This window comes from Nomascus leucogenys, chromosome 13, assembly GCF_006542625.1.
Source record: "Nomascus leucogenys isolate Asia chromosome 13, Asia_NLE_v1, whole genome shotgun sequence".
Classification (NCBI taxonomy): Eukaryota; Metazoa; Chordata; class Mammalia; order Primates; family Hylobatidae; genus Nomascus; species Nomascus leucogenys.
The window spans coordinates 12,552,740-12,577,008 of record NC_044393.1 but is presented as its reverse complement, the minus strand read 5'-3'; the positions used below and the strand labels follow the sequence as shown (position 1 = coordinate 12,577,008).

General features: G+C 48.6%; 1 protein-coding gene across 2 annotated transcripts in view; it reads right to left on the bottom strand.

The window, feature by feature from the left end:
• The window catches only part of NFATC2 (nuclear factor of activated T cells 2), a 155,026-nt gene extending 151,018 nt beyond the window's left edge, over positions 1-4,008 (bottom strand). For both annotated transcript variants that reach the window (XM_030826421.1, XM_030826422.1), the window contains exon 1: positions 3,665-4,008. In XM_030826421.1, the coding sequence (XP_030682281.1) occupies positions 3,665-3,794 (130 nt within the window). In that variant the 5' untranslated portion in view covers positions 3,795-4,008. The remainder of the gene's footprint in view (positions 1-3,664) is intronic.
• Between the last annotated feature and the right edge of the window lie 20,261 nt (positions 4,009-24,269).

Below are 24,269 nucleotides of genomic sequence, written 5' to 3'. Positions count from 1 at the left end.
ATCACATGCTGTGTTGATTTAAATGGGTTAACCTATTCAAGGCAGGTAACCGTCCTATGAGGCAAGTGGTATTATTTCAGCCATTTTACAGATAAGCAGACAGAGGTCCAGAGAGGCCAGGTGACTTGCACAAGATCATCTTGTTTGTAAACAAGGTTTTCAGTTCCAGCCCTGCCATGGCCCCAGACACCTTGCTAACTGGTTCGCATGCGTCTCTCGCCAAATGAGAGAATCAGGACCCTCACACAATAGTTCAGAACACATGATATGGAGCAACGCTGCCCATTTTGGGAAAATTACTTTACCTCTTTGTGCCTTAGCATCCTTCTCCATAAAACAGGGGTGATAATAGTGCCTGCCTGCTAGGGTTGGAGTGGAATCACATGGGCTAATGAACATCTGCTACATGCTAAACTCCATAAAATGAGCATCCGACCTCCCCCAAATTCCCTAATTTACCTTCACCAATTCTAACAACAATGCCTGTCCCATTAGCAGTACCTTTCCTTCCTTGGTTTTTGCCAAGCTCGTGCCCAGAGTTAAGTGTAGAACTTTACATGCATCACCAATATGTTGCCATCTGGGACAAAACCTAATAAAAAGATTAAGGCTAGTGTTCACCCCTGAGGAGTCCCACCATACAGAAGCAAAGAGAGGTGACTGCTATTAACATCTGGGTGACCCAGAGCCAGATGCACATCTGGGGCAGTTCACATTAGCCTCTCAAAGCTCACCATGTCCCTTCTCTTTTTTTGTCTGGTTTGTTGGTTTGAGACAGGGTTTCGCTCTGTCCCATGGGCTGCAGTGCAGTGGCATGATCACGGCTCAGGGCAGCCTCGAACTCCTAGGGTTAAGAGATTCTCCTACCTGAGCCTCCCGAGTAGCTGGGAAGCTGGGTCTACAGGCATGCGCAACTAGGCTAGGCTAATTGCTTTATTTTTTATTTTTATTAGAGATGAGGTCTTGCTATGTTGCCCCAGCTGGTCTTGAAGCCCTGGACTCAAGTGATCTTCCCACCTTGACTTCCCAAAGTGTTGGGATTGCAGGCATGAGCCACCACTCCCGGCCACAGCATCCCTTCTCTTTCTGGGTGCTAACTCTTCTGTGCTGCCTACTTCTGAGCAAAGAGTAAAGTGCTTTCCAGATTCCGGAGTATTACTCTGTACTCCTTAAGTGTGGGTTTCATGTAGTAACGCCTTCCAAAGAGTTCGAAGAAACTGACAAAAGCTACCTCTACTGGGTAATCAAGGTTAGCACTAATGATAAATGACATGGATAGTATACTTTTTTTGTTGTTGTTTTTTGAGACAGAGTCTCACTCTTGTCGCCCAGGCTGGAGTGCAATGGTGCCACCTGCCTCACTGCAACCTCCGCCTCCTGGGTTCTAGCAATTCTCCTGCATCATCCTCCTGAGTAGCTGGAATTACAGGCGCCTTCCACCATGCCTGGCTAATTTGTGTATTTTTAGGAGAGCTGGGGTTTCACCATGTTGGCCAGGCTGGTCTTGAACTCCTGACCTCAGGTGATCCGCCCGCCTCAGCCTCCCAAAGTGTTGGGATTACAGGCATGAGCCACCACACCTGGCTGGATAGCACATACCCTTGATACGATGTGATGAGAAGGGGGCTTTATCTTTGTGGGCTTCCTCCCGAAAACCTAGAGCCCTAGTCTAATGAAGGGACAGTCTACAATACAACCAACACGCCTCAAAACAGTGAAGGTCACAAAAAACATTCCCAATCTGAATAAGGCATAAACCTCAGTTAATAATGTGCCCATATTAGTTCGTCGATTACAATAAATGCACCACACTAATGTAAAACATTAACACGGGGAAACAGGGTATTGGGTATATGGAACTCTCTGTGCTATCTTTGCAACTTTTCTGTAAATCTGAAACTGCTCCAAAAACTAAAGTTTTTGTTTTTTGTTTTTTTTTTTTTGAAAAAACAGATTCCAGGGCTTTCATTGTGGTCATTTAGATACCCATCTGGTGGCCACCAAGCACCACTTGCCAAGAAAAACTATAAAAAGTACCTCCCTTCAGATTTGGCTTGGAAACTATTTCCCCGGAAATCCCCCCACCCCACCCGACAAGGAAAATAAAAGCTGATTACGAATCTGGGAGGGGTGTGAGTATTCGTTCCCTGAAAAACATGACTTTAATCTTAATGAACAGAAAGACCACGGATGTTAGTGCGGATCGTTTGCAGATTCTTAATTGTATCTTTTCAAAGCAAAAGATGTCCTCCAGATTGCAACTCTAGAAGACTGGTCTCCTCTGTTGGCTAATTGTTTCCATCTCCAGCCAAGACACAAAATTATTACTAATGACCATCTCTGGGTATCCAAGTGAAGAGGATACCCAAAGCTAAAGCAAATCCCCCACCTAAGGTGGCCAGAGAGGACACCGATGGAAGCCAAAACTTCATTATCTGCCTAACACAGTGCTTGTGGGAAACATCAGGCCACCAAGCCTCCTTGACAGGCTTCCTCCACGAGCCAGTAAGCAAAAGCCCTTCCTACGCACTAGATGTAGGCAAGCCCAGAGTGCGTCTGGAAGCTACCAACAGGCCTGCCTCTGAGCCTTCAACAAGCATTGGCTGGGCTGGGCTGGGCTGGGCTGGGCTGTCAAAATCAGGAAGCCTGGTTGGGTTTTTTGTTTTTTCCAAGACAACCTGCTAACCAGAAATGCACAGTGAGGCTGGGCGTGTGGCCTCTTCCCCCTCCTCCTCCTCCTCCTCCTCCTCCTCCCTCTAACGAATGCTCCTGTTAAACACGTGAAGTGACAGATGAGCACTGGGCCCAGCCCGGGGGAAGTCCCCAGCCCCCAGCAACTGAGGGCAGTTGGAGGCACAGAGTGACAAAGTTCAGGCAGAAAGAGCCTGTGTCCTTCTGAATCCGTGCTGCAGCTGCCCCTCACCCCACCCCATCCCACCACACCCATTAGGACTAAGCGTAGAAGATCACTTAATATAGCTCAGACCAATCCTCTCCTGGGTGATAAGTGATGGGTTCAGCAGCAGAACCCAGGGAGGAAATGGGCCGGCCTTATAATACCAAAGGTTTTAACCCTCTCCAGCATCAGACAGACAACTTCTTCCTCAGTTTCAACACAAAGTCCCCATCAACCACTGCTCACAGGAGGTGATGGGAGCTGCATGGCCTCACTTCAGTGCCTGGAGGGAAGGAGTGGCCTCCTACCCTTGATAACTGGGTTCAACTGCAACCCCCCCACTTTTTTTTTTTGCAACCCCTCCCTGCTAACTCCATTCTTTGCTTCCTCACCTCCTTCCTCCAAAAGCACAGAAATCATGTCCCTTGCCCTTTGACAGCCCAGTCCCAGGCAAGAGGCCAGCAGACAGCACCCGCCCCCCAGCCTTGGGACCTGCCTGCCACCTTTTGTTTTGCTGAGAGTGACCCTCAGGGAGCAGTCACGAGCAACCAGAAACTGGTGCCCCTAAGGGGCAAGAGGAAGCCGACCGCCCCCTAAGGGTGGCAGTGGCCACTGACGCCTCCCCTCCCTGGCACCTGTGTAGGGGCACCCTCCCTCCAGGCCCCTTAGGAAGGGGGACAGCTGGAGCCAAGAGGACTCCTGTGCCAAGTCCCCAGGCCTGAGCTCCTGGCGGGCTCAGGGGCCAGGCCAGGGGGAGCCTCCACCGACCTTCGTTCGGATTCAAATACTCATAGTCGAAGAGGATGGAGAAGTCAAGCTCGTCTTGGGGGCTGCCCCCAGGCTCGTGGCCTGGGGCGTCACCGCCGTCGGGTTGGGGCTGCTGCTCGGGGGCGTTCATGGCGCGCGGGGCGGGAGGGCTGCGGGGCCGGGGGCGAGGGCGGGCGCGGCTGGCTCTGGGACCCCTCGCAGCGGGGCTGGCGGAGGCGGCTCGAGCGGCGGGGTCCCTTTCCTCGTGGGGACGCACGCCGGGTCCGGGGACGGCGCGCCTGGCGCAGCGGGTCCTGGACGCGCCCGGGGAAGCTGAGCGGCGGCGGCGACGGCGGCGCGAGCTTCCTGCTCCGGAGGCACCTGTTGCAGCCCGGGGAGGGGGGGGCGTGGAGGCGGGGACAGGGCGGCCAGGCCGGCGGAGGCGGGGCCGCCACCCGGGGACCGGAGGGGAGGGGCGCGCGGCCTGGGCTGGCCGGTGCCGGGAGGAAGGAGGCTGCCTGCGGACCTGACCACACTGTCCCGGGCCACTGCTGGGCGCTGGGGCAGCCGCTGTCTCCCAACCTCCACGGATGAGTGCGACACGCCCTGCGCGAACCAGGGTCTAGACAAGAAAGCTGCCGCCACTAGGACTTTTGCCCTAAGGGACCCACTGGCCCCACACTTTTTCCTGCTTTTCTTCTCCATGGGGTTGAAGGGGGTGTCCACCCCCTTCTATTGCAGACCCGTGTCTCCAGGCGTCTCCGTGTGCCCACGGGGGCGGCATGATTTTCACAGTACTTCAGACACCTGCATGGCCCTGAACTCAACTCCCCAGCGCCTAGGAAGGAATCAGACTGACAGCACTAGTCCCCCCCCGCCCCCCGTTACAGCTATGCCTCCTGGCCACCTACCACGTGCCGGGTGCTGGGCACCCAGCAGGAGCCAGACACTGTTGCCCTCGGAAGCTCAGGCTCTGGTAGTGGGAGAAGCCTGAAGGAGAGAAACGGGACAAAAAGCATCTCCTTATGGGGCCAGGAGAGAACTCACCAGGGTATGGGTTAAAGGTTGGGGAGGCTTTAGTCCCTTGGGTGGTCAAGGAGGACCTCTCTGGGGAGGTGACATTTGAAGAAACCTGATTGATGAGGGGATCTTGAGGAAGTGTGTTCTGGCAGTGAGAACCGAAACACACAGCCAGAGCTCGAAGGGGCTGGGTGTGCTGGAGGGAGAACGAGGAGTAAGTACAGTTCTGATGGGGCGGTTGGCAAGTGACAAACACGCCTGGCTGCTTGTTTAAAGCATGATTCCCAGGCCCCTCCCTGGAGCTTCTGATTCCATAAGTCTGAATACAGACTCGTGAATGTGTATTTTTAATTAAGCACCCAACGTGAGCATTAATGAACAGGTACATTTGGCAAACACTGCATAAGAACCCAGTAACTAAGGAACACCCTCCAATAAAACTCTGCCAGGGGGCTCCGCCAACTTGGCTGAAGTTGGAAACAGACTCACAGAGGTAGAAAAGATCAAAACAGTGGTCTTCAACCCTTCCCACGTTATTAGAATCACCTGGGACACCTTTTTAACCTCCCATGCCGGACTGCAATCCAAATCCACTGAAGCAGAATGCCTAAATTTTTTTTTGCTTTTTTTTTTTTTTTTTTTTTTTTTTTGAGGAGTAGTCTCACTCTGTCGCCCAGGCTGGAGTGCTGTGGCATGATCTCGGCTCACTGCAAGCTCCGCCTTCTGGGTTCTCGCCATTCTCCTGCCTCAGCCTCCCGAGTAGCTGGGACTACAGGCGCCCGCCTCTACGCCCGGCTAATTTTTTGTATTTTTAGTAGAGACGGGGTTTCACTGTGTTAGCCAGGAAGGTCTCAATCTCCTGACCTCGTGATCCACCCACCTCAGCCTCCCAAAGTGCCGGGATTACAGGCGTGAGCCACCGCGCCCGGCCTGAAAAAAATTTTTTTAAACTTCAGATGAATCTAAGGTGCAGCCTGTGTTGAGGATGAGAAGATTAGATGGGAGCGGTCTTAAGATCCTCGTGAGAACCACAGCTTGACCTCAAGTGATTCGAATCCTTCCCCATGTGCCAGGAGGAATTGAGGACATGCAGTCTTCAGGGGAGCCATCTCAGCTCCATTAAGGGGATTTGTGCCAAGCCATCCATCATTCCACAAATATTTATTGAGCACCTGCCTGGCACTGCCACAAGATGTTGGGGATGCAACCATCAACAAGCCACAGCCTCTCCCTTCATCATGCTTCTGCCCTGAAAGCAAAGTAGCACAGTTATGAACAGGGTTTTTGAAATTGCACTCAGACCAGTGGTTCTTAACCCAGTGGTTCTACATATTAGAATCACCTAGAGAGCTATTAAAATTTGTATTCAAATACCTGAGCACCACCAGACATCGATTTGATCAGAATGTTTGGGGTTGGGACTCAGGCATCAGTATTTTGTAAAAGCTCACCAGATGCTTCCAATGTGTGGCCAGAGATGAGAACCACTTTGGTTTAGACTCAAACTCTATTGCAGGGGCCTGGGGGGCTGGCTCAGGACTCATTTCAGAGTCTTGGGCAGTACCTCCTGGTTGTCAGAGCATAAAGAAATTCCAGCCTTTGTTTCCTAACTATAAGCACTTCTATGCCATGTGTATCCAACAAGCATCTTGGGGGTGGCTGATGCATTTAGGTGGAGGAGGGAAGAGTGATGACCCCAGCTAGGATACTTATAGACAGATATCTAGAAAGAGATGGATTCTTCTGGGTCCTTATGACAGGGACCCAAGGTCCAGATGATGAAATTTTGGCCAATAAACAAGAAAACCAGGCTTCCCCTGTGCTTTAGAAAAGGAGAAAAGCAGGAATGCCTCCCCACATCCTTTCTCATCCCTCCATCTCATAATTATTAAGTGTCACTAAATCTAGTGGACATTTGTTGATTGTGCCTACCCAGAATAATTCCTCTCTTCTTCTCATAACAGCACCCCAGTGTGTTCCTTGGGGAAACTACTCTAAACATAATCTTGGTAGAGCTATCAACCCAGCTGCCCCACCTTCCCCAAGCAAAGAAGTGGATGAATGACCCAGACTGGGCCAATCAGAGAATTTTATCTCCACTAGCCTGAGATCCACTATGGCAGGGGCTATGACCACCTCATTCACAGCTTTATGTGCAACGGATGTGTGGATAAATGGAGGATGGATAAGTAGATGGATTGATGGATGGGTGAATGGAAGATGGATGCATGGATGGAAGACGGATGTATGGATGAATAGATTGGTGGATGGATGGATAGGGGATGAATGGATGGATGATGGATAGAGGAGTGGATGGAGGGTGGATGGATGGATGGATGGAGGACAAATGGACAAATGGATGAATGAAAGATACATGGATGGATTGACAGAGGATAGATGGATGAATGGATGGATGAAAGAGCGAATGTGTTGCATGGATGAATGGATCCATTAATCAATGGAAGAGTAGATGTTTGCCTGGATGGATGTAGAGTTTGACTCTCCTTAAAATCCTTAGAGTTTTCCTTAAGGGTCCTCCACCGTGAGGCTTACCCTGGCCACCCAATTGCTAGGGCAAGAACCTAAATTCTTACCCCAATTCCACTTCTTCTTCAGATACCCAATGATAAAATGAGATATTAAAGGGAAGATCACTTTGCAACTGATCAAGTGCTACAAAAATTTCAGCCTGAGGCAGGACAGTTCAGGAGAGTCTAACTGCCTTCGTTGTCCCTCTGAACAGTGGATATATTTTCAAAGCTTCTAGGATTTGGAGTCTGGACTATTGTAGTCAGAGTTCTTTAAAAGGAAGTGGTTCAGACTAGGTGCCAACCCATAAAAGAGTTTCTGCTGGACAGTGGGGAGTAAAAGGGTCTTCTTCCCTAAAGGTTACCTTGAAGGGTAGGAATTTGGGCTGGGGGGAAGGCATATTTTCAATTCAAAAATAAATAATCTGTGCTTTTAGGAACAAAGTCCAGGAGCAGAATGCATGACCTTTATGCATTGAGAGTGACTCTGGGAGGTGGAGGGATGGAGGTGGGATGGTGGCCTTCACAGGGCATCGCTGTCAACTTTCTCTCCTGTGTCTGGCCTCCTTTAGACACCCTGGCCTTCGAGTTTTTCCCCAGCCTCTCCAACCAAAGTGCAACAGAAAGCTGGTGAAGCCACTGAGACTTTGAAACTTCTAGCACACATTGGTACTATTTGACCCTGGCCCAGGAACTCATCTCCCTTCAACATGCACTTAACCCACAGTCTAATTACAGACTGAGATATGTGCCATGAAAGGCAAGGAGAATGTGTTACAGAGCTTATGTCAAGGAAACCTGATGTAGACAGGGAATTCAGATAAGGCTGCCCTAGGGAGGTGATGTTTAAGCTGGGACTGGAAGGTTGGTAGAAGTTAGTTAGGGAATGATGAGGGGAGGTACTAACAGAGCGATGAGGGAGTATGTGTAAAGGCTCTGAGGCAGGAGGAAAGTATGAAATGAGGGACGACCCGAAAGAAGACAGGAGTGGCAGGTGCTCAGGGAAGGATAAGAAGATGGTGTAAGATCAGGCTGGGAGGTAAGTGGGGCCCAGGAGACCATGTTGAGAGTTTGGGACCCGAAAGCAATTGGGAACAACTGGAGAGTGTTAGGCAGCACATGACAGAATCATAGATGAGTTTTTAGATGATGGCTCTGGGTTCTCTGAGGATGAGAAATTGCAAGGGCAAGGGTTGAAGCAGGAGGACCAACTAGGTGGTTCTTATAGCCATCCAGGCAAGAGATAATGGGGGCATGGACTACAGAGATAAGTGGTAGCCATAGAAACTGTGGAAGGAATCACAAGACTCATAGACTCTCATCCTTTGGTCCACCTGTGAGTTACCTCTCTTCCTCTTCTAGCCTTCCTTAAAATGGAGCATAATTTGAGTCCACCTGGATAGAAAGTCAAGAAGCACTGACTCCCGAAACGCCTTCAAGAAGCTCCTCCTACCACCCAAGGTGGCTCTGCGTCCCCAGGCTGCTTCAAGACGGCCCTGGAGTTACCCGCCACCTACAGCTCTGCCTTCCTTTCCACCTTCTGGTAGAAAGCTCATTTTTATCTACAACCTGGGCCTCTCCACAGAAATCCAGGCTTGTATAGCCAATGCCGACCCAACATCTCCACTGGGGCATCTAACAGGCACCTCGGTGTGAATGTGTCTGAAACCAAACCCTACGTCTCCAGCTGTTCCTGCCTCACTGTGCCTCAACTCAAGTATTGCTCTGCCTGTAATCCAGTTCTCCAATCAAAACCAAAGAGTGGTTCTTGAGTCCTCGCTTTTTCTCATGCCCACATGCAAACTCTCAGCAAATGCAGACAGTTACACCAAATGTAACCCAAAGCCACCCATTTCTCACTAACTTCACTGTTCTTCCTCCCACCTCCCAAGAATCCAGGCCTTCATTATTTCTTACTTGAACAACTGCAGAAGCCTCCTCCCTGGACTTGCCACTTCCACTTTTGCCCCTATGTGGAGCAGCCAGAGGGAGCCTTTAAAAAAATATACATCTGATAAACCCTCCAGTGGCTTCCCATTAAATTAAAATTAAATACAAAGCCCTTGGTCTGCAAGGTCCTACGTAAGCTACATCCTACCTGGCTCTCCTTGGGTATCATCTCCTGCCATTCTCCCCTTCTCTTACTCCCTCTGCCACCTGATCGTCTGCCTGTTCCTTGATAATGCCCACATGACCCCACCCCAGGGCCTTTGTACTTACTGTTCCCTCAGATATTGCCTGGCCACTACCTTACTTTGTTCATTTCACAGCTCAAAAGTCACCTCTTAGAGACCTTCCCTGCCTGTCCTAATAAAAATCGCATCCCCCGGCATTCTCTGTCTCCTCACCCTGCTTCATGTTCCTCATTGCCATTTCAGCTATGGTGTATTTTATTCATATGTATATTTCTTTTATTGCCTGTTCCTTTCACTTGAATGCAGTCCCCACAAGGGCAGGGATATTTGTCTGTTTTCTTCGCTGGGATATCTAGGGTTGCCAAGTTTAGCAAATACAAATACAGGATACCCAGTTAAATTTGAATTTTAGACAATGAATGCTTTTCTTAGTAGAAGTATGTCCAAAATAGTATGTGGGACAGACATAAACTAAGAAGTTTTTCATTATTTACCTGAAATTCAAATTTAAGTGGACATCCTGTATTTTTATCTGGCAACCCCAGCTGTATCCCCAGATCCTAGACTGGTACTCAGTACATGGTAGGTTCTCACTAAAAAGCAGCTGAAGGAATGAATGGAAAAATGGCGCCCAACAGAGCTTCTACTTGAGAGATCAATCAGTGAATAAAACTGCACCACTAGGAGAACCCAAAGTCCCTTCTTTGCTCAGCTTAATGGGACTCAACAGGGGTGTCCTGAAATTTAGCAGTGTTTTGTAGCCTTGGCAGCCCAGCCTCTAGCCTGGTTCCAATACCTGTAGTTATTTGTAGAGAAATAACATGTCATCTGACTCAATGGCTTCAGGGAAATTCTACCTGCACATGTTGCTTAAAAAGAAAAAGAGCCTGGTATGGTGGTGCACACCTGTAGTTCCAGCTACCTGGAGACTGAGATGGAAGGATCGCTCAAGCCCGTGAGTTTGAGACTGCAATGCGTGACAATTGCACCTGTGAAAACCACAGCACTTCAGCCTAGGCAACACAGCAAGACCTCGTCTCCAAAACAAGGAGTGAGAGACAGAAAGAAAAAAGACTATTATAAAACACAATGTTCTGTTACAGAAAATATGTAAATAGGTTCTTGAGGTTTTTTGGGTTGTTTGTTTGTTTGTTTGTTTGAGATGGTGTTTCGCTCTTGTTGCCCAGGCTGGAGTGCAATGGTGCAATCTCAGCTCACTGCAACTTCTGCCTCCCAGGTTCAAGCGATTCTCCTGCCTCAGCCTCCCGAATAGCTGGGATTATAGGTATGTGCCACCACACCCAGCTCATTTGAGTTCTTTATAACAAGACTGGTACATTTGAACCCCTTCCACCCCTTCCAGGCTTACTTTCCTGCTGAAGGTCAATGGCATGAAGACATAAATGTTTGACCAAGCCTGGAGTGATCTTGTAATACATTAAAGAACAACCCAGAGCTGGGAGGCCCAGGATCCAAACTGAGTTCTTCCTCTAACTCTGTGACCTTTAAGCAAGATACCTTCAGTGCCTCAGTTTCTCCATCTGTAAAATGGGTGGAAATGAATTAGATAATACCTGAGTTACCATTTCAGCTCTAAAATTCAAGGATTGTTTAACAAGGAAAACCAAGCTTATCTGAGTAGCATCTGGGGCTCGCTTCATGGGATGTGACATGCAGAGTCACACAGCACTCTGCCCCTGGAACAGCCTGTGCTTAGAAGGAGCCTGCACTTGGTTGAATGCTCTGCTGTTGACATTTTTAAAATTCTGAATACTTTTTGAACAAGAGGCGATGCATTTTCATTTTGCACAATACCCTGAAAATTATGCAGCCGGCTCTGATAGTGTACAGATGCTCCTCAACTTATGGTGGGTGATATCCTGATATATCCACGATAAACTGAAAATATCGTTGGGTTGAAAATGCATTTAGGCAGGGCATGGTGGCTTATGTCTATAATCCCAGCACTCTGGGAGGCTGAGGCAGGAGGATGGCCTGAGGCCAGGAGTTTGAGACCAGCCTAGGCAACATAGGAAGATCCCGTCTCTATGAAAAATAAAAATACATTAGCCGGGCTCCCATTTGAGCCCAGGAGCTTGAGGCTGCAGTGAGCCATGATCACACCACTGCATTCCAACAGAGTAAGACCCCATGTCTAAAAAATAATAATAATAGGCCAAGCACAGTGGCTCATGCATGCCTGTAATCCCAGCACTTTGGGAGGCCAAGGTGGGTGGATCAGGAGTTCGAGACCAGCCTGGCCAATGTGGTGAAACCAGTCTCTACTAAAAATACAAAAATTAGCCAGGCATGGTGGCGGGCACCTGTAATTCCAGCTACTCGGGAGGCTGAGGGAGGAGAGTTGCTTGAACCTGGGAGGTGGAGGTTGCAGTGAGCCGAGATCGTGCCATTGTACTCCAGCCTGGGTGACAAGAGCGAAACTCCATCTCAAAAAATAATAACAATAATAATAATAATAAATACAAAGAAAATGCACTTAATATGCTTAACCTACTGAACACCATAGCTTAGTCTAGCCTACCTTAAATATGCTCAGAACATTTACAGTCACCTACACAACTGATTTTGGGCAAAATCACCCAACACAAAGACTACTTTATAATGAGGTGTTGAATATCTCCTGTAATTTGTTGAATACTATACCGAAAGAGAAAAACAGAATGGTTTATGGGTACCCAAAGTACAGTTTCTACTGAACTCATATTGCTTTCACACCATCATAAAGAAAACCGAAGTCAAACATCATAAGTCAAGGACCATCTGTATAACACATAGGTCACAAATGTTCATCATGAACTCCATGTCCTAACAATCTCCCATTATAATAAAACACTGCTTATAAAAGGCAGGCATTGAAACGTTTTAAGTCGGATTCAAAAAGTGGGACCATTCTTTACCAGACTCCAGAAACAATCTCCCTTCAACGGAAGCATTCCCTGGGACTCATGATCACTCTAGTGTTAATATATAACTTATACACAGATGCATTTGACTCCAGCAAGGCTGGCATTAGGGTGAGACAAGAGAGGTAAAATGAAAGAGGGCACCAAAAACTAAGTAATTAGATAAATTATATCTTCACACCATGTTTTAAAACATCAAAATGATTGCAAAAAAAAAAAATATCCTTGCTGAACAAGCTATTATAATTTTAATAAAGACAGGGTCAGTAACAGTCCATGTGAGCCATGCTGCACCCTAAGGCCAAAGGGAAAATGAGTAATGTTGATGTTGTCTTTATTTAACATTTTTATTTATTTATTTTTTTGAGACAGGCTCCCACTCAGTCACCCAGGATGGAGTGCAGTATGGCTCACTGCAGCTTCAACTTCCCCAGCTCAGATGATCCGCTCACTTCAGCCTCCTAGCAGCTGGGGCTACAGGCTCCTGCCACCATGCCCTGCTATTATTTTTTTTTTTTTTTTTTTTTTGGAGAGACAAGGTCTCACTATGTTGCCCAGGTTGGTCTCCAACTCCTGGGCTCAAGCTACCACATCTGGCCTTTTTTAAAAAAGTTTATCATGGAGTTTTGGCATTAATTTTGTTTTAAAAGTATTATATTAGGTCGGGCATGGTGGCTTACGCCTGTAATCCCAGCACTTTGGGAGGCCAAGGTGGGCAGATCATGAGGTCAGCAAATCAAGACCATCCTGGCTAACATGGTGATAACCCTGTCTCTACTAAAAATACAAAAAATTAGCCGGGCATGGTGGCGGGCGCCTGTAGTCCCACCTACTCAGGAGGCTGAGACAGGAGAATGGCATGAACCTGGGAGGCGGAGCTTGCAGTGAGCTGAGATCACACCACTGCACTCCAGCCTGGGCGACAGAGCAAGGCTCCACCTCAAAAAAAAAAAAAAAATTATATTAAAATATGGTTCATCCTGGGCTCACACCTGTAATCCCAGCATTTTGGGAGGCCAAGGTGGGAGGATCACTTGAGCCCAGGAGTTCAAGACCAGCCTGGGCAACATAGTGACACCCCATCTTTATGAAGCTGAAACAGGAGGATAGCTTGAGCCCAGGAGATCAATGCTGCAGTGAGCCATGTTCGTGCCACTGCACTCCAGCCCAGGTGACAGAGCAAGTACCTGTCTCAAATATATATACATTTCATATACGTATGTGTGTTTGTGTGTGTGTGTGTATATATATATATATGTATATATATAGTTCATCCTGATTACTGAATTTCTTGCCTTTTGCTCCCCCAAATGCCTCATTGGCTTCCTTATGCTCTTGCAAAGCCATTTTTAGGGATGAGCTCCTTATAGATTGAGAAAACAAGACAGTTTCAAACCTGACTTGCACTCCAATCTACCATCTCCTACAGAGTCTTTTAAAGCCCAAAGAGGACTTCTCTGTTGTGAGAAAACTATTTTCCAAGAGGGGATTGCAGCAAAAGGCCTTTAGTTGAATATGCCACCCTCCCACTGGGCAGGCACTGATGGGCATCGGTACCTCGTAAGACAGCAGGGTTCTACTACAAGCCAGCACCCAAATCAACATGTGGACTGTAGGAAGATGCCCCATCTGACAGCAGGAGAAGTCACAGGTCTGCAGGAGCTCCGCCAAGTCCATCCTGCAGGCAGATTATGTTTGGCCTGCCCAGTAATTTCTTTTTAATCTGAACTAACATTTTTTTTTATTTTATATTAAGTTCTGGGATACATGTGCAGGACGTGCAGATTTGTTACATAGGTAAACATGTGTCATGGTGGTTTGCTGCACCCATCAACCCGTCACCTAGGTACTAAGCCCCACATGCATTCGCTATTTATCCTGATGCTCTCCCTCCCGCACCTTCCCAGCAAGGCCCCAGTGTGTGTTGTTCCCCTCCCTGTGTCTATGTCGAACTAACATTTTTAAATTGGGAGCTTTCACATAAAAATCCAAATTTCCAACTTCTAAAAAAAAAAGGCAGGCAGATCCGACCACTCCAGGCCTGCATTCCCGTATGGACCAATTGGCTGGAGGGGAGTAGAGGCTGTTCCCCGGGGACGTCCCCCTCAGTTTGCCCCAGCCCCCACCTGGCTGCCTCATTCATTTGTGCCACCTGCCGGGAGCCTGTGAGCTTGAGCACCCAGGCTGCAGGTTCTTGATTCCTTCCACCTGGTCCCTGCACAACCACTTTGCCCTGGTTTTGTTTCTCCTCTTTGTTCCTTGCTTTCTAGCACATTCTCCTCTGTCTTGGGTAACAATGTTTAGAAGGAGGGCAGGCATGCCGGGTGCGGTGGCTCACGCCTGTAATCCCAGCACTTTGGGAGGCCAAGGCGGGTGGATCACGAAGTCAGGAGATCGAGACCATCCTGGCTTAAATGGTGAAATCCCGTCTCTACTAAAAATACAAAAAATTAGCCGGGCATGGTGGCAGGTGCCTGTAGTCCCAGCTACTCGGGAGGCTGAGGCAGGAGAATGGCATGATCCGAGATCACGCCACTGGACTCCAGCCTGGGCGACAGAGTGAGACTCCATCTCAAAAAAAAAAAAAAAAAAAAGGAGGGCAGGCTCAGTAAACCTGCCTCCCCCTTAAACGACGGTCCTCAATCTTAACTGAACAGGATATGCCGCCATCCCTCTGACAGGGAGGCTCCATCTTCTACTAAGGTAGAACCTCAAGGGGCAGGGTGGGTAGGGCTGGTTAGTTAGGAGATCAAGTGTTGGTTAATATCTGCCCATCCCCACAATCATTTCTCCCTCAATGTACCTGTCACCCTCGGCCCACTGTTCCCCCTCGGTCACCCAGGCTGTCTTCCCCTGTATGCCCCAAGATCATTTCTCTCTCCATTCTCTTCCCTGCCATATTCTTTGCAGACTCAAATATCTGTGCCGATTTTCTAATCTTTGAAGTCAGGGAGTGATGAGGACAAGCTGGCTGACTCAGAGGTACCCATCATCAGCTCCCATCCGCACAAACAAACCCCGGAGCACACAGCCCCACCGCTTCCAAAAAAGCACAGGACATCGGCTGTTCTCTCCCTCTTTCGCTTCTCCATCAACACAATCACTAGACCTCACCTAAGCTCATAGCCACTTAGCTTGTAAATGACTTCCTATGAGTATGTCTCCCCCAACTTCGCAAAAACATCTCTATCTGACTTTCAAATGCAAACGGGCATGTCTCATAGACGTTGGATTTTTCTCCCCAGCACCTCGCCAGGAGCTCTGCATCTGTTAGACTCTCCACAAGCACCTCTGGACTCACTGGCTCAGTGATTGAAGTGGGTCATCAGGACCCTACAGAAAAGACCCCAGAGGCTTGGTAGAAAGTGGATTTGTCCCTATCAGGAACTCCTGAAAGTTATTGAGCTAGAGGAAAGAAATAAATTGAATTTAAAACAATAGTAAAAATGGAAGCTAACAGGAACTGACCAGTTCATCTTTGCTGAGAGCTTCACAGACACGATTTCCTTTCAACCTTAAAGTACCCCCATGTGTAAGAATTACTAATAGCCCACTTTTCAGTTAAGGAAATGAGGGCGTACAGCAGGTTGTGATGTGACTTGAGAAGTCACACGTGCACCATGAAAATGGTTTTGTCTCGCACGAGTCTGATACTCATTACTGAGTCATGCTATTCCTGGGTGATTAGCTAAGGGTGGATTTGCCGAGGGACATTTTTGGATCAAGATGAAACCCTGAAAAGTCTCATGACTGCCGGTGATAGTGGAGGGTGGAGGAAGAGCTGACGAGGGGAATCCAGGCGGGGCTGAAAAGAAAGCACGTCTGAAGTGGTTTGAATATTCACAGGATTGATGGCATCTACCCCTGGGTACCAAAGCCAGGGACCATCCCTGTGGAACCCTGGGGCTCGAGGGAACACAGTTTGAGAACCCTAAAGGAGAAAGCTCTATGGACTGGGAGGCACTGCTTCTGAGCACCTCTCCTGCCCCACACTGGCCCCAGTCATCTTCATCTCCTGCCTGGGCCACTGCAGCAGCCTCCTGTCTGCCTGCCTGGCATTCACTCTTACCTGGCTAGAGGCTGGTCTCCCCTTAATGGACAGTATGACCATTTGAAAAGATTCGTTAGACCACACACCACTGCTGCTGAACATTCCCCCAGGGGCTCCTGATTACCCCAGGAATGAACTTCAGACTCCTTACAAGATCCTATGTGGGCCGGGTGTGGTGGCTCACATCTGTAATCCTAGCACTTTGGGAGGCCAAGGCGGGCAGATCATGAGGTCAGGAGATCGAGACCATCCTGGCAAACACAGTGAAATCTTGTCTCTACTAAAAATACAAAAAATTAGCCGGGCACGGTGGTGGGCACCTGTAGTCCCAGGTATTCGGGAGGCTGAGGCAGGAGAATGGCGTAAACTCAGGAGGCGGAGCTTACAGTGAGCTGAGATTGCGCTACTGCACTCCAGCCTGGGCAACAGAGCAAGACTCCATCTCAAAAAAAAAAAAAAGATCCTATGTGATCCTGTCCTGCAATCTTGTCTCTATCATGCTCCTCCTGCCCTTCTGGTCCAGCCCCACTGGGCTCCTTGCTGTTCACTGAGCGTCCCAAGCACATGCCTCTCTTCAGGGCCTTTGCATGTATCGCCCATTCTGCCTGGAATGCTCTTCCTCCAGACATCTTACAGGCAGATTCCTCACCATTCAGGGGTCAACCGAAAAAAGATAATCACCTTAGAGAGGGAGGGCCATCCAGCCTGAATGAGGAATCCTACTCTTGTGGATTGAATCATCCCTCCCCACCCTACCAAAAAAATATATTCAAGTCCTAAGTCTAGATCCTGTGAATTGGAACTTATTTGGAAATCGTGTCTTTGCAGATGTAATCAAGTTCAGATGAGGTCATACTAGACCTAAAGGGGTCCAGGCCAATGATGGCTGCCCCCATGAGAAGAGGAATCAACGCACATGCACTCCAGAAGAAGGTCACATGAAGGCAGAGGCAGAGATGGGAGTGACACAGCCACAGGCCACAGAAGGCCAAGGGTCTCCAGGAGCCACTGGAAGCTGGGAGAGACAAACAAGGGTTTCCTCCTAGAGCCTTCACAGAGAGCATGGCCCTATGACACCTTGATTCAAACCTCTGGCCTCTAGAACTATGAGAGAATAAATGTGTATTGTTTAAAGCCATTCAATTTGTGACCATTTGTTACAGCAGCCACTGGAAACTAATACACCCACCCACTCACCAGACACATACACACCCCAAGTCATTTGCAACCCCATTCTCCTTTTAACAATGACAGTGGCCTTTTGACTTCCTTTGGTCCCTGGTCCTTAACGGCATCTGAAGTCATCCTGGCTATTTCCTGGCAAGCCTCATGAGGGCACACTCTGTATCTGCCTCGTTCATCGCTGAATCCCCAGCATCTCGGAAAGTACCTGGCACATGATAGGTCCCTAAACATCTTGATGAAAACACATTAAATGGTCAAGGGGGCAACTAAGAGGAGATGGAAATTGGGCTGGGCCTTCAAGAAAGATGTGAAGAAAAGGAGAGAAACCCAGATAGGAAGCCTCGCTCAAGCACAGGCAAAGAGAAGGACCAAGAGTGCCCATGAGGACGAGTAAGAGCACAGGAAAAGGCCAGCATGGAAAGCAGCAATTTTGCCGGAGGTCGGAGCCCTGGAGTGTCAGGAGGAAAGAAACACCCGGCTGGGCTTCAGCCACCCAGAGAAGCTCCGAGGAAAGGAGCCCTGGATAGGTCCATTGTGATAGAGAGCCAGAGGGAGGGGATGGGGGCTGCTAGGAGTCATTGCGTGGTGCAGAAAGTCAAGCAGGAAGGGAAGAGATTCCCCTGACTCCAGACTTTGTGGCAGGCTGGCTCCTTTAGGGGGCTGGGGCCTTCCTCTTCAGCTCATCTTGGCTGAATAGTCCTGCTGCAGGAAGCAGTAAAGTCTGGACCGTGGAGCCCTTAAAAACCAAGCTTTTGGCATCAGCCGGGCCTAGGGCTGCCCCATAAAATGCCTTGACCACTCCCCGTGTTCTCTAAAAGGAGGGTCCTATTCTATACCAAGCTCTCAGGGTTTTTTGGGTGTGTGTGAGAATCCAATGAGATAATATCTGTAAAGTGGCTGGCCTTAGGGTACACGTCCAATAGGGAAAAGATGATAGCCCTATTGTTATTATTATTCAGCATTACAGTCAGGGAGCGACAGGGTTTGAATCCAAGCTCCACCGCTCGCTAGGGCTGCTACCCTGGCGAGTGACTCTATCTCCCTGTACAAAATGGGGAGGACTGGAGAGAGGACGCTTGAGGTGGCACATGAAAGGCCTTGGCATGGTGCCTGACACACGATTGACCCTCAGTGAGTGGTGGCTGCTGTCATTGTCATTGTCATTTGTGGCTTGTTGCTGTTATTGGGGGCTTATTTATTCCAGAAAACAAGAGGAATGTGAGTACCTGTTGGATGGCCCAGGAGAAATCCTACTGAGGTCACCAGCTCCAGCTGGGACAATGTGGAAGTCAAAGGTCACTATCATTGTTAAAAGGAAGCAGAAGAGAGTGAGACACAATGAGAGTGCGGTCCTTCAGCTTGTCCGAATGCTGTGGTCTTAACAAGCCACAGAACTTCTCCTGTGCTGCACTCATTCCTAACTCATTCATCCATCCATTTAACCAAAAGAATCACTGAGCACCTACTAAGTGCCAGGCACTCTCCTAGCACTGAGGATATGGTGGTGATCATAGGTGTGGCTTCTGGTTCCTGGAGTTCAAATCTGTTGGAGGACACGGATAAATAGTGAGACAATTACCATCAGTGTGATTAGTACCAGGATGCAGGCAGGACAGGACAGAGGCCAGCAGAGCCCAGAGGAGGTTTCCCATCCAGGCTGGGCTGTCAGAGATTCTCAAATTCCTGTTCTAGCAAAGGAACAAAAACAGAAACCTGGCCGGCCATGGTGGCTCATGCCTCTAAACTCAGCACTTTGGGAGGCCAAGATGGGAGTATTACTTGAACCCAGGAATTTAAGACCAGCCTGGGAATCATAGGAAGACCCCATCTCTACAAACAATTTAAAAAGTCAGCCAGGTATGGTGGTGCACACCTTCAGTCCCAGCTACCCAGCAGGCTGAGGTGGAAAGATTGCTTGAGCCCAGGAGGTCAAGGCTACAGTGAGCCATGATCGCACCACGGCACTCCATCCTGGGCAACAGAGTGAGACCCTGTCTCAAAAATAAAAAAAATAGAAACTTGACTGGCTTCTTCCAGTCAGGAAGTCTAAATAATCAGTCATTTACATATTAAGTGTGAGTTATCCAATGAGAAAACACATGAGAAAGTATTTAGTAATTGGATTTAGGCATTGGTTTTTTGTGGGGGGAGAGGTGAGGTAAATGTTGAAATAATAAATTATATCATAGTAATGACAGCAATTATTTTTTGAATGGGTATCTTCAGGATTATACTGTTTATTAAAGGATTGAGAACTTCCATAGATTATTTGCTGTTTCCCCTGCTTCCTACCACCCTCCAAACAATTCAGCAAATAAATAGTTAAAGCCTGGCCCAGCAGAGAAGTGTCTAGGGACCCTGCTCCTATGGTTCTGATTGGTTTATATCTGGTTGTTACATTTATTAAATATTATTCCGGGTAATATTAATATCACTCATAACATGGGGAAACTGAGGCACAAGTGAAGTGACTCATACAAGTGGCCAATATTTGAACCTCTGATTCAGACCTCAAGCTGTTAGCCTCTTGAATAGTAGCAATGTTACCTGGGCCCCAGTGGAGACTCACAGAAATAGGAGACCCAATCCCTGGCCTCAGGGGGCTTGTAATCAAGCCAAAGAAAGTTCTTAATAAAGTTAATCAGGGGAGTGTCTGGTGAACGTGTGATTCTCTCTGGAGTCTGAGAAGAGAGGCTTGCAAGCTGGAGGGGCTTCCTGGACGAAGGGCCACCTGGGTAGCAAGGGAAAGACTAGCCAGGAGGAGGGGTCCCTGGGAGGGGCTCTCAGTACAGAAAGCAGCATGGGCTTTGGAGCTGCCACACTGGCTGGTGGCTGAGGACTTTCTTCTTCTACCAAGAATGCAAGCCTTGTGCTCTCATTTCCCCGAGGGAAGTCAAAGCAAGGAGCCCTCACTAAGGCACAAATCAGCTGCTGCCTCAGTTTCACCATCTCTAGCAATAAGACTTGTACCCTCTACATCCTCCCATATGTCTCTTTCCCTTCCAGCATATGTCAGGGAACAACATGGTATTGGGGAAAGATCCCAGAACCAGGATCTGGTCCCACCTCGGTTACCTCATCTGTCAAATGGTATAAAAAATTATGATGATGTTATTGAGCTTCAGAGACAGCAGAGCATATGGTGAAGAGCCTGGGTTCAAATAAAGGCTCTACCAGTTTCTTCCCGGGTAACACTTGGCCCGTTGCCACACATCTCTGTGCCCAACCCCTCCTCCAGGAAGGAGACCATGATTGCAGTACTTATAATCTACAGTGTTATAACAATTAAAAGGCTTAATGCTTGAAGAGCACTTAGCCCCTTGCCCTACTCCAGTCAATGATAAATTTATGTTTGCTGTCACCATCTAGGGCAGGAATTGAGCACTCACTGTGTGCCAGGCACTGTGCTCCTTATCTGCTATGTGACCTTGGGCAAAGCTGGGTCTCACTATCCTCAACTGTCAGACCATACCATTTGGTGTGTATTTACTGCATGTTAAGCACAGAGCTGAGCGTTTTACATGCATCATTTCATACGATGCTCTTGACAATCCGATGAAGTTGATACTATCATTATTCCTTTTTGCAAATGAGAAAATTGAGGCTTCACAAGCCAAGATCTTAACCCTATCTGTGTCATTATAAAGTTCCAGTAAGTTTAAAAGTACTTTGGAAAGTAGAAAGTACTGCATCTCTTCAAAGAATGTTTACTGTCAAATCCAGTTTCTCCACAGCATCAGTTATTGTTTTGCATCTTTAATATAACAGGATTTGCAGCTAATATTTATGGAGCATTGACTATGAGCAAGTCACCATTTTCGGTGCCTTATCTGTTTTACCTCATTGAATCTCATAACAACACTGGAAGACAGACATAATTATTGGCTCCATTTTACAGATGAGAAAAGTGTGGCACAGAGAAGTTAAGTCACTTGCCCAAGATCACACAGTTGTGATGCGGCCAAGCAGAAATTCTAATGCAAGCAGAAGGCAGGGAGTCTGGGTTCGGGAGAGAACAAAGCTCACCCTGGGTTTGTTTATTCCTGAAATACTTTCCATCATCTCACTTCAGATAAAACTGAACACACCTCTTTCAGATCTTCAGTTTTTCGCAGGGCCAATGCTGCTTTCTGTGCAGAAACTTTGGAATTTTTTTGAATGCAAATATTTCTCTTCTCTATTTAATGACCCCACCCATTGGGTGGGATATTGGGCTTTCCCTCAAGAGACCACTGTGCAGGGCATAGTGGGAGCATTTGGATCAGCCTGTGTCGAGCCAGCTGTCTCCGATGCCTGGAACTGCATTCTATGTGCCCAGTTGCCTTGGCAGACCAAGTGTGGTTCGCCTGGAACAATCTGGTGCCCTTGTCTCCCACATGTACACACACACGCACACTGGTGTGCACACACCCACAATCCCTGCACGCACGAGCATGGGCTGGGGAGGGTAGCTATTGAACATGCACACACAAAATACACACACTTTGAAACAGCAGAACTAGTTCACACACCTGGGGCACAGAGTTAGCAGCCTCAATAAAATTTGAGGCTTGTGTTAGATCACTCAGTAAAACAGAAGCCCAGTTTCTCCTCCAAGTTCTCTCTCTCTCTCTCTTTCCAAATAGAGCTAAATTTGGCATTAGGCTGACCTCCACCCCCACCACGAGAACATCAAACACCCGGTTTCAGTATTTATGACAGTAAAAACCCTTTCTCGCCCTGAATATATCTGTCGTCTGTCTGAGAGCACTGCTTTTACAGATGATACGATATCAGTAAATATTTTTTTGCCATTATGTCATAGGCTTGACCACTAGCAGAGGACAGGATAAACTGGTACCGGTTAAAACGTTCGAAGTCCTGGCAGGGTCTTGCTTTTAAAAGCGCAGCTCAGCTAAAAATATGTGTCATTGAGGTCTGCCGTGGCAAAGCACACCGTTTACCTAACCCAAGGCATTTGGCTTCAATCTAGTTAAAAAAAAAAAGAAAAAGAAAAAAGAAAAAGAACAAGAAAGAAAGAAAGAAAAAGAAAGAAAGAAAGAAAGAAAGAAAGAAAGAAAGAAAGAAAGAAAGAAAGAAAGAAAGAAAGAGAAAGAGCGAGCCTCTCAGGTTTATTTACTGAAACTGTCACTTCTTCCCCCCGCTCCACCCCCCGAACTTTAATCAGCCACGCAAAGCACAAAACCTACATTCAACTCCGATTTTATGACACGAGGCTAACTCCTCCTCCGCGAATTTATTTCACTTAACTCTGGAAGCCCTTCCCACTTGGCAGCCAGGCCCCGCAGCCCCCAACACAGTGCTCCCCTCTGAAAAACACAACGCTTTGCCCATTTCCACTTTTAAAGACCGATTCGTTATTGTGGAGCCAAAGCCCCCTCGCAATCCCGACCAGATGGGATATTTTCATATCTTATGTTCCTTATAGTAAACCCCCTCCCATAAGATCCAAGCGGTGTGATACCAGGACTAAATCCAAGAGAAGGGGGAAAGAAGCAGAAACAGGGAAAGTACAGTGTAATCAGATCCCCAAACAAACTGATGGTACATTGCACTTTAAAGGGGTAGCTGGAGGACTCTATCCAGCAGGCACATCAAAAAAGGGGAAGAAAATGGTTTAAATGTCCCAGAGCATCCGCTGCTGCTGTAACTGTTAGAAAGCAAAGTCTTCCTTACTATACTTGCTGTATAGTAAAATGCCAAGCCTGTTCTCTTAAAAGAAAAAAAAGTCATAATAATAATACTGCAGCGTTATGGCATTTGCTGTCAAAAGCCGAGTGCTGAAACGGTTAAACAGCCAGCGGTTAGTAGCGAGAATCCCTCCCGGTGTCCCGTGGAGGGGAAAATCCTCCCGACAGACTGGCCTAGGGAATCCCGGCCCGGGACACTTCCCTGCCCCCGCGCAAAGTTGTCCAAAGTCGCCTTCCCAAGTGTCCCTTCCCTGGCCGGGGCGCGGGCGCCCCTCCGCGGGCCACGCTACCTGTGCGCCTAGGGCGAGCGGGGTCCCCAGGCCTCCCGCACCGACCTCTGCCGGGAGCTGAAAGTGCTGCCCGGGAAGGGAGCAGCAGGAAAGGGCCGGGAGGAGCGAGCGGAAAAGGCTGGAAGGGATCGAGAGTCAGTTACCTTGGTCCACAGACCCCATGATGCGGAGGGGATGGCAGTGCCCCAGTCTGAACGCAGCCTCTCTCTGCATCTGGAGGGGACGGGGGCTTGGCGCGTGTTTGGAAAGGGGGATCTGTTTGTATCGACCAGCAGCCGAGGGGACGCCGTCTTCTCTACCGCGTGCCCGCGGGGCTGCCCTGGCCGAGGAGCCTCAGAGCGACCCGGGAGCTGCGCGCCTCCCGGCTCCCGGCTCGGCGGAGTCGGCGCGGCTCCGCGATCCGGCTTACTCCAGAGGCAACGCGACTTCCTTCCCCGCGCTCCGTGTTTATAGGCTTTCAATGCAGTAAAATAACGGGATTCCCTCACTGTTTCCTCCTGTTTATCCAGCGCCATGGAAACCACTGGATCCCGTCCATCTCCAAAACTAAGGGCTTTCCTGCAAACTTCACACTCAGGAATCCATGACGTCGCCTCCTCCGCGGCCAGCCAGCTCCGTGGCTCCTTCGGCCGCCAGCACAAGTCCCTGATTGTTCGGGAGAAAAGTCTGGGAGAGGGAGCGAAGCGGGCGACGGCGAGAAGAAGGGGGTGGGGGCGTGCGAGTGTCCAAGTCAGCCCTGCAGGAGCTCCAGGCGGCTGTTTGCAAGGAGTGCCCAGCCACCGCCTTCCCTGGCCCGTGGCAGT